The sequence below is a fragment of the Nelumbo nucifera genome, chromosome 2 (assembly GCF_055504915.1).
Source record: "Nelumbo nucifera cultivar China Antique chromosome 2, China Antique-T2T, whole genome shotgun sequence".
Lineage (NCBI taxonomy): Eukaryota > Viridiplantae > Streptophyta > Magnoliopsida > Proteales > Nelumbonaceae > Nelumbo > Nelumbo nucifera.
The window spans coordinates 80,342,169-80,353,154 of NC_142650.1; the positions used below are offsets into that span (position 1 = coordinate 80,342,169).

Genomic DNA, 10,986 nt, shown 5'->3' on the forward strand with positions numbered 1-10,986 from the left:
TTTTGCCTATCTATCTCTAAGGTCTAGGGTAATACTAGAATTTGGTCTAGTTTAGGGTTTTAAGAAAAACCCACACTACATGTACCTCAGGTCTAACCCTAGCAGCTGAGACAAGCCACTCCAACCAACTTAGTGGCACATCAGTGTCAGCCTTGATAGGATAAATCTCCCTAGATTTATCCAACGGCTGTGAAGAATCTAAACTAACACGAGTCTCATAAGTATCGAGCTTATGGGTATTACATAGAAACACACCAATATAAAATGAATCTAATATATACTTTATTCATTTACAATAAATGTCATAATATACATCAAGTTGATTGGAGTTAAGGGCATACACTGTCTAACAGGATTTAGTTTATCTAGATATATTGAGTTCATTTAAGTTAAAATAGTAAGTTTAGACTTGTAATATGCTTCTTTCTTATTTGTTGAAATAAATATGTAAAGTTTTCGCTTTAATTTGTTTAAGTTATTTAAATGGGATTGTTTGGATTGATCCTAGTTTATTTGCTTTTATTTTGATTTTAATATGTTTATTTTAACCTTCTAAAGGAGTTGAGTTCATTTCCTAGTTTCTCTAAATATGTTGGGTTTGTTTAAGTTATTGAGTTTAGAGTAGTAATAAACTTGGTTCTTGTTCGTTAAAGTGATTTATCTTGTTTTTGCTTTGAATTGTTTTAGGTTATTTAGGTGGAATTGTTTGGATCGATCCAGGTTTATTGGTTTTATTTTACTTTGAGTACGTCTAGTTTCATTTTTTAAAGGAGTTTAGTTGAATTCCTAGTTTATCTAGGTATGCTAGTTTCGTTTAAGTTAGAATAAAGGGTCTAGTGTTCTATTAAGCTTGGTTAATGGTTATGGATTTGATTGGTGACCAATTGGATGGTCAGGGCTTGGTTAGTTTTGGATATGGTGTAATTAGTTCTACATGGGTTTGGCTAGACTCCGTTACATGGGATTTGATATTATGCATTTAATTAACCGTAGCTATATCAAATGTGTACTAGATTGGTTAAGCTATGCTGAGTTGGATTGTATCGGGAGAGGTTTCATTGAAAGTCGTACTCTGAAACTTTTAGCTTCTAGTTGAAATTTTATTGAGTTTCATTTAGTTTTGTCTTGATAGGTAGGTCAGTTTGGATAGTCTTGGATTGTTTGGATTGATTTAAGTTATGTTTTACTTTGATTGTTTTGATTTGACAATGTCTCAATAGCTTTGATTTGATTTGTTAAATAAAGTGTATTACTTCTTGCTAGGCTTCTCTTATGTCGGTTACTAAATGACAGATTGGGCCAACATTGTGTGGTTTTGTAGATTCTAATTTGGATTGGCCATGTTGGGTTTCATTTGTGCTCTGTTGTAAGATTCGGTTGGGAACGTTCTTTTAACATTTTGGGAGTCATGATGGTTTATAGGTTGTAGCTAATAATGTGATATCCTTTGCTTTTGGATAAGCCTTCAGTTTGAGTGATTCTAAGTGGTTTGAATAATTATGGCTTTGAATGACAAAAATCTCTTTATAAAGTTTTTATAAGACTAGGAGAGCTTGTTTGGCATAAGGACATTTATGCGGCTAGTAGGGATTGTTAGACGTGTATACCCTTAGCTCCAATCAGATTGATGTATTTTTTGACATTTATTGTAAATGAATAAAGTTCATGATTAATTCGTGTTATTATAGTGTGCTTCTGTCTAATACCCTTAAAATGGACACTTAAAATACTCATGTTAGTTTAGAATCTTCACAGCCGTTGGATAGACCTGGAGAGGTTTATCCTGTCAAGGCTGACACTAATGTGTTGCCAAGAAGGTTGGAGTGGTTTGTCTTAACTGCCAGGATGAGACTTGAAGCACATGTAGTGTAGATTTGATTGAAACTCTGAACCGAACCATTTTTCAGTTATGCCCAGGACCTTGGAGACTGATGGGCAAAACTGGAAAATTACACCTAACCCCTAAACTCGATTATGGTATTACACTAGGTGTTGGATTGGCTGTCTTTGATATGCCAATCAGTGAAATCCTTAGTGGGAGTCAAAACCTAGGTATGTTGGGGCAATTTGAGAATTCACCTGAGTGGGTGATCATAGTGACAGAATCAGCTATTTTGTCGAACAAAGTGAATGATTGAGGAATACACTCTCTCTGATGAAAACCTAAGCTACCAATAGTTGATTTCAAATTTGTTGATATTTGTTTTTGCAAAATATATATATATATATATATATATATATATTATAGTTTCACAAAATATTTGCAAAAGGTTTTAATTCCCGGGATCCATGTGAAAAGAGAGTACAATACTGTACCTTGTAGTCGAGGGAGAGGTCTTCTCTTGTCGGATAGTGTTTGATCATTATGGGTTAAGAGGTTAAGTGTAAAACCATTTAAGGCTTTTACTTAATGGGTTAATCTCACATAAGTCCATAGTCTTTGGGCCTTCATAAGGTGGCTGGACCCAGGGACCATATAATGTAAATGTTGGGTCTGCTAAGAGCCCATACTAATGAGATCAAAGGTTCACTGTCTTCAGTAGTGAATTCGACCAGGCCTGGTAACAAAGGTTGGGTTGAACCCATATGGCCTTTGTGAAGATCAATATTAGGGTCTCAAACCATACAAAGAGAGTCAAAGTAGCCAGCATTTAAAAGGGAAAGTGATCAATATGACTTAATGGGTCTAAAGCCCATTTTGAACTAAGTTTAAGTGATTTAATTAAATGGGGCAAATTTGATTTATAATCTGATTACGATCAGCAATATGATAAGATAAGTCTTATCTACTTAAGAGTTCAGATCCAAATATCATATTTGGATCAAGAAACTCCTTCCTAATTGGATTAGAAAGTTGGTCCTAAAAGTGTTATAAATAAAGGGGTGAATTCCTCAATAGGTGAATTCTTCTAATGCAGCTTTCTCCCTCATCTCTTGCCGCCCCTACCCAGTTCAATCTCCATTCTTGGAGCTGATCAATATTAGATTTTGATATTTTTTTCTTACTAAAAAAAACAATCTAAAGTCGTGCTCACACCCTATGTGATTCTTGCTGAAGAATTAGGGTTCTTGCTAAAGAACCTCCTTGTTGTTCCTGCCATACCATAAACGGTGTCATTTTCAGTGGAAGCGGGTTTTGGTGGCCTCTTTGAGCATGAACACATTGTGAGTTATTTACATTGATTCTATATCAGGTATATCCCTCTCCCTCTTTTAGTTTCAGATCTGGTCTAGTTTGTTTCAAGAACGAACATTAAAAAATGCAATTTTTCTAAATTAGGGAATACGATTCCCAGATGGGAGAGAAATTTTTTGAAAATTCGCCTAGCCACCCTACATGGTTCGACCATCCATTTGATGGATCTCCCATCCTTTCAGTGGTATCAAAGCTAAGGTTTTAAATCTTGAACCAAAATCAAACCTAATTTGAACATACGCAAATGAATAGAACCGGTTCTACACGATTTGCGTAGGGTGGCTAATATGGAATGATTTGAGCCAAGGTTTTAAATATCCCTTCTATGTTTATGTCTTGATTTGTGGGTTGTTCGTATGGTGAATATCGAAATATTTATTAGCGCCAAGAATTTGCGCACCCTAATGTATTATTCTATTCAATTCGATCTGTAAATAATTTTTTTTATTTTTACACGAAATGTATAGGATTTATTCTGATGTAAATTAATAGACAAAATAGGTTTTTCTATTTTTTTTCATTGGAAGAAATGCTGGTGCGCGTGGAGAAGACCCATTCGCAAATACAAGATCTGCAATCTGCGATTTGTAAAAAACGAACTTACAGACTACATCTTGCAGGATTGCAGCACTACGAACAACTCTCTGATAATTGTTTTGCTGATCTTAAATGTCTTTTTCGATAATAATTGATTTTCATATCAATTTCTTGAATTGGATCTTGCAATAGACACCAAAATCCTAAGTCGATTTGACCCAGATTGAACCAAACTGGTTAGACCAATTCTATGATTCAATTGAGTCTGTTCTCAGCCCTAAATTTTGATTATGGACCAAGGGTTTGATGGTCCATTACAAGATCTAATTCAGTCTAGCCCTGTAAAACCCAATTTTGTAAGTTGAAACTGCATTAGCCTAAATCAGCAAAAATGTTATATTAGCTGAATTGCTTTTTGCAATTTAGCTCATATACCTAGATAATGTTATATGATAATATTATGGGCTTTAATGAATTGATATTGATTTAACTTAATTAATTAAGTGTTTTACAATTGATATAATTGATTAGATCAACTATGTGATAATTTCATGCATGTAACGTATGATATGTGATGTGCTACGCACATGGGCCATAAACACTTGACCCATGTTCATTCGTTAGTAACTCTTTATGCACACCATGGCTGAATATACTTCCTGATGGGTCACACATCAGCTTTCTCACCAAGAGGAATCATACGTAACCCTAGCCGTTTAAGACCCATCTAAATTTGACTTTGAGAAAGTTAGTGGGAGTCACTTTGATTTGACCTAAATAAGAACTATGGCGTAATTACTTGTTCCCTCTAACAAAATATAAGTACATGTGATAGTGAGATTCATATAATGAACTCTCTAAACACTTTCCATCATTAGCATGAAAATGGGCTTATCAATAATGAGATGCACCACAAAATTGGGCTATACATTTGGTGATGAGTCTATAAATTGTTTCATAAGATGATAGGGAAGTCATAGACCGATGGAATAGCATTTACTGGACATAAATGTTTAACTTAAAACTACAATGAACCTTGTCTGGCTGAGGCCAAAGGAAAAGCTTATAAGATGTATGAATATGATCATTCACAAAATGTGGTGGGGTTATACAGCTGAAACAGTTGGATCCATGCACTGTATGTAATGTCCCACATTTCTAAAGACATAATCACGTCTCCGTCAATGAGATATGAGGGAAATCTCAAAGATAAACAAATAGAAATTGAATATAGATTATAAGTCATTTTTATGTAAATAACATAAATCGAATCAGGTTGTGAACTAATAATTTGCTTTACCTTTATCAGAAATGACAAACAGACAACTCGCCAAACTGTTGGACGACAATAAGCTTAAGGGCCCGAACTATGCTAACTGGTTTTGTAACCTTATGCTAGTTTTAACATCCGAGAAATTGGACAAGGTTGCTAAAATCCCTATTCCGAATCGTTCGCATGATAAGGTTTCTGAAACTTATAAGAAAGAATATAAAGAATGAGAATAAAAGAACTCTTGTCCGGTGCTACATCATAACCTCCCTCGACAATCCGATATAGAGACGGTTCAATCAAATCAAAGTATCCAACGATATCCTAGATAGTTTGAGAACAATATATGAAGAGTAGAATCGTTCTATACGACAAAATGTCCTAAAGTTGTTTATAACCGCTAAAATGATAGAGCCAAATGGTTCATGACCATTGCCTAAAGATGATGTGCTACATCAATGAACTGGAGGCTCTCGGGTCAGGGTTTGATCATGTCACCAATATTGATAACATCATAAACTCCTTACCTCCATCCTTAAATCATTTTATCATAAACTATAAGATGAATAAGATAAATGTTAGCCTTCAGAAACTCAGCAATATGTTGCAGAGGGCTAAAAAACTGATTAAGAACAAATCGATAGTCATACTTGTTAAAGATGGCAATTCGGGAAAGAAAAAGAAAAAGACAAAAGAAACCTCAAAAAAATGTTAACAAGGTTAAAAGGCAAAAGAATGACGACATTTGATGCATGTCACTTTTGCAAACAGATCGACCACTGAAAGAGTAATTGTCCTCAATATCTAAAAATAAAAAAGCAATATAATTTTGAATCTTATCATATAGACCAATTTGTTGGTTATTTCTAATTCCTGATGTATTGACACTAGGGCTTCTACTCATGCATGTAACACATTACAGATATTTAAGACATAGAAAACTTAGTGACGGAGAAGTTACTCTACTTAGGGACTTTTGCAAATCATTAGTAAAGATCTCATGACTTATACGAAAGCTACATTGGATATAGATTCATTTAAGTAGATACATGACATGAAAGATGAGATGGACTCAATTAAAACCAATAGAGTCTGAATTCTAGTAGATTCATCCCTGGAGTAAAAGTAATTAGTTGCAAATGAATATATAAGAGAAAAAAAAAGCCCCAATGGTAAGATTGAGACTTACAAGGCTCATCTTGTGGTGAAAATGTACACTCAAAAAGAGAAAATCGACTATGAAAAAACATTTTCGTCCGTGATCATACTTAAATCTATTAGGATCCTGCTATCTGTAACATCACACCATAACTACGATATTTAAAAAATGAATATCAAAACTGCATTCCTGAACGAAAATCTAACTAAAGATGAACTTGATTTCAAGTCTGATTCAATGCAAGATTTGAAACCAAATTTGCACAACCATATTCAAATCAGATTTGAAACCAAAATCAAATCAATCACATTTGATTTCGAATCTTGGTTTCAAATTTGGTGACATTTGAATCTGGTTTGATTCAGTTCTTCAATTCTTTTCAAAACTTTACCAAGAGAACTCTTTTCATTTGTTTTAAGATTTCTTTTTGACTCAAAAGAATCTTTTTTCCCAAATTAAGAAAGAAGACAAAAAAAGAAATGAAAACCTTTGGGCCAAGGAGATAGCAAATCATTATCTTAAGAAAAAAAAAGAATTAAAAAATCAAAAATTGGGTCTCAACTCTAAGAGGTATGATAAAAGAGAGCAAAATTATAAAAGTTGAAAACAGACAGGATGCTTCTAACAGTGGCAGAATTTTTGCAAATGAAAGTTCAACACAATCACCACTACAAAGCTACCCCTAAAAAATAACTGCTAGTTATTAGACCTATTCATGGGCCGAGCCAAGTCAGGCTTGGGCCAAGCTTTCATTCTGTATTAACATATTTTTCTAAGGCCCGAGCCCGAGCCCAAGACCGACCCAACCATCGGGCTTACAACTTAAGCCCGAAACCAACCCTCATAAAAAGCCCAAAGCCTAGGCCTAGGCCCGAGTCAAAAATTTAGCCCATGCTATTACTATTACTGAAGCGACTGAATAGAGAGAGAGAAATTATAAAGAAAAAAATAAAATATGTATAAATTATAAATATATATTTCAATAAATATTATAATATTTAAATATTTTATATAATATATAAAATACATATTATGTATTTTATAAAATATATAAAATGCTGAATTGGGTCGGATTGGCCTTTTTTGACAAATCCCAAGCCTGGCCCGAAACACAATCGAACTCATTGTGTTAGGCCCCCGATGTCAGGCTCGCGGGCCTAATTACATGACCAAGCCCGACCAACGTGCGGGTAAGCAAAACAAAAAAAAAAAGCAACAAACGAATTTATATCACAAACCAAATGATAAGATCTTAAAGATGATGAATTTGGGACGAGTAACTTTAATAAATATAAATGATACACACTAGTGCAAGTGATGTTTTAAAATAAGGTGTATCAAAAGAAAACAGGTTTTAACTTTCTTACATATATCGCCTGCGACCAAAGAGCATAGAAAAGATGAGAACCTTTTAATATTCCGGGCAGGGTAAGCAGTCATCCCCATTCCCCATGCAGATGAAATCAAATATTCCAAGCACTTGATAATTAGTGAACATCGAGTAGACAAAGCTAAAAGGCACAATTCACAACGCAGAGGGCACTAGAGTTTAACTTTAAAGACGCTCATTTTCTGGTTCGGTTCTTCACATCTCCTGCAGACCTTCCTCATCCTCATCCTCGTAATCGTCTTCCTCATCAGCAGTTGCATCCTGATACTGCTGGTACTCCGAGACAAGGTCATTCATGTTGCTTTCTGCTTCTGTGAACTCCATCTCATCCATGCCCTCACCAGTGTACCAGTGCAAGAAAGCCTTTCTCCTGAACATTGCCGTGAACTGATCGCTCACCCTCCTAAACATCTCCTGGATTGAAGTAGAATTTCCAATGAAGGTAGATGCCATTGACAGTCCCCTTGGTGGAATGTCACAGACACTAGACTTAACATTGTTTGGAATCCACTCCACAAAGTAGGACGAGTTCTTGTTTTGCACATTGATCATCTGCTCGTCCACTTCCTTAGTGCTCATCTTACCTCTGAACATAGCTGAGGCAGTAAGGTAGCGGCCATGGCGAGGGTCAGCAGCACACATCATGTTCTTGGCATCCCACATCTGTTGGGTCAACTCTGGGACAGTCAGAGCCCGATATTGTTGAGAACCTCGTGAGGTCAGGGGGGCAAATCCAACCATAAAGAAGTGGAGACGGGGGAATGGAATTAAGTTCACGGCAAGCTTCCTCAGATCAGAGTTCAGCTGCCCAGGGAACCTGAGACAGCAGGTAACACCACTCATGGTTGCAGAGATCAAATGGTTCAGATCACCAACTGAAAATCAGATACAAGGACAATAAACTACTGTTAACCATTGTAAACATGAAAAAAAAATTGAGAGAGAAAAACCTCACTTACAAAACAACGATTTCACTGTAACAAAACATCAATCATGGAAGAATATTTTTGACAGGACATCATGAAATTATTCCAATTCATCAAATAGAAGATAACTAACACCAAAAAAATGATTGAGACATTTTTTTTTATCTCAGTGATCTATTCAAGGAACAATTTGGTATGGATACGGTACCAACCACTGCGGTTAAAAGCTTAGAGATTGTCAAATTACTAGGCCTGAAGGTATTCTCGCAATACCAAATCATCTTCTATACCCTGAAGCCAACCAAACAGAAATAACTAGTGATATACAATTACGCCTGAAGGTCCCACCATCCATCAGTGGTTAAACCATGGTCAACATTAACATCATTCATGTAATACCAACGATTGAACGGTGATTTAACTCACAAAGATGAGAAATAACATTCGACAAAATACAAATTGAAAATAGAATACATAACAAGGACACGAAACAACAAATTTTAGCCAACGATTGGACGAAGAATCCATAATTGCGTCCTTTAGCCAAAGTCATCATCAAAATATAATATGATTCTCTTGTGGAAGTTAAGATACCACTTTTTAACGAAAAAAAAAAAGATGCCACTAAATTTCACCAACAAAATGGCGCAGCTAAGTGTAATAAGTTTCTTCATAGCTACTGAGGCAAAGAAGTACATGGTATAATAGATGACAGATGTGGACAAGGTACACTTAATCACTTACAGCTGGGAGTAGTAAGCTTGAGAGTCCTGAAGCAAATATCATACAAAGCTTCATTATCAAGAACCATGCACTCATCTGCGTTTTCAACGAGCTGATGAACAGAAAGGGTTGCATTGTATGGCTCAACCACTGTGTCCGAAACCTTTGGGGAGGGGAAGACAGAAAATGTGAGCATCATCCGGTCAGGGTACTCTTCCCTGATCTTTGAAATGAGCAAAGTACCCATGCCAGAACCAGTTCCTCCACCTAGAGAGTGACAAACTTGAAATCCTGTACAAGTTTAAAAGAATTAGAACAAAGAGCAAACAATAAGCAGAGTTTCATCTCCATGGTATAAAAAATCTTGATAGAAGCGAATTTAAAAGAACGAACCACATCCATCATAACAAGAGGGAAAAGTAAATGCGAAACTGAGAATAGGCTACTCTTAAACGCCAAAGAAAACGGCAGTTATCCAGTTTTTTTTCAAAATCATACATCCTAATCCCAGTGCGAAAAAAAGAGATATTTGACAAAAAATGGAAATTATAGTACCGAAAAGTCGGTAAGACTAAGAGCTTCGTAATCAGGTTTTCCCATTCGAAAGATAATATTGAAAAATGATGAAAACAAAACATCAAGGTACAATAAACAAAGGGGAAAAACAATGCAGTTCAGAGAGATAATCAACAGCAGGACAAGAAAAAATAATGAATCAAGCTTTTACCAGATCAAGACGAGTAAAATTCAATAGATGAAATAAAACCGCAGATGATTAGGTAATTATACCTTGAAGACAGTCACAGTTCTCAGCCTCCTTCCTCACGACATCAAGAACGGAATCGATAAGCTCCGCTCCCTCCGTGTAATGTCCCTTCGCCCAGTTGTTACCGGCACCAGATTGCCCAAAAACAAAATTATCGGGACGGAAGATCTGTCCGTAAGGGCCGGTTCGTACACTGTCCATGGTTCCGGGTTCCAGATCCATAAGCACCGCACGAGGGACGAACCTCCCGCAAGAAGCCTCGTTGTAGTAGACATTAACGCGCTCAAGCTGCAGATCGGATGTTCCAGTGTACCTACCGGTTGGATCTATGCCATGCTCATCGCAAACCACCTCCCAGAACTTCGACCCGATCTGGTTACCGCATTGTCCACCCTGAACATGTAGGATTTCTCTCATCTTTCCTGAAATCAAGAACCAAATTTCAAAAATTAGTGAAGAAATGAAAGCTTATGCACGAAATCTAATTGAAATGCTTCCGGCAATCTAAAGATCAGATTCGATATCAGCAATGCAATGCCAAGTAAGCTTTCAAAATTTGAGACCACCGCAAGAAATGAAGCGACGGAGTTGGGAGATTTACTTGTAACAAATGAGAAAAAATTTTCCGGTAAGACAGTCACTGAAGGATGGAACAACTTGAAGTTGAGGAGACGAGAAGTACAGAGTTTCCGGTGATACTCCGACGATCAAGCAGGAGAAAAGGAGCTCGATCAGAGGGGAGACGGGGATGAGAAATTAGAAAAAATAGAACCCTAGAAATATATACAGGTGAGTGAAGGACAACTCAGTATGATCAGACGGTCGGCATTCTTTCCCTCCTTTTCTTGTTGACCGTTTGATGCCGTTGGATGTTAAAATGGGACGGCGTAGATTCTCCTTCGAATGAATAGAAAAAACTGCTCTTGTTTTCAAAATTCGAGACTAGTGAACAAAGAAAATGAAAAATATTCTCTCCGTACAAATTGACTGAAATATCCTTGATTTGCTGATTTACAATC

General features: G+C 36.2%; 1 protein-coding gene across 1 annotated transcript; it reads right to left on the reverse strand.

Moving 5' to 3' along the window:
* Window positions 1-7,421: 7,421 nt before the first annotated feature.
* Window positions 7,422-10,722, reverse strand: LOC104587798 (tubulin beta-4 chain-like). The gene is made up of 4 exons (XM_010245521.3): window positions 10,569-10,722; window positions 9,991-10,389; window positions 9,223-9,492; window positions 7,422-8,427 (listed from the first exon to the last, which is right to left on the reverse strand). Exons 2-4 carry the CDS (start codon window positions 10,382-10,384, stop codon window positions 7,748-7,750), a joined length of 1,344 nt encoding a protein of 447 aa, XP_010243823.1. The 5' UTR covers window positions 10,385-10,389; window positions 10,569-10,722; the 3' UTR covers window positions 7,422-7,747.
* Window positions 10,723-10,986: the final 264 nt, after the last annotated feature.

Excerpts from the sequence above, each read along its gene's own strand:
- LOC104587798 (XM_010245521.3), bottom strand. The coding sequence starts at position 10,384 with ATGAGAGAAATCCTACATGTTCAGGGTGGACAATGCGGTAACCAGATC. Across the intron at positions 9,493-9,990 it reads GAACTGTGACTGTCTTCAAG|GATTTCAAGTTTGTCACTCT; the intron begins GTATAATTACCT and ends AAACTTGTACAG. Across the intron at positions 8,428-9,222 it reads CAAGCTTACTACTCCCAGCT|TTGGTGATCTGAACCATTTG; the intron begins GTAAGTGATTAA and ends TCTGATTTTCAG.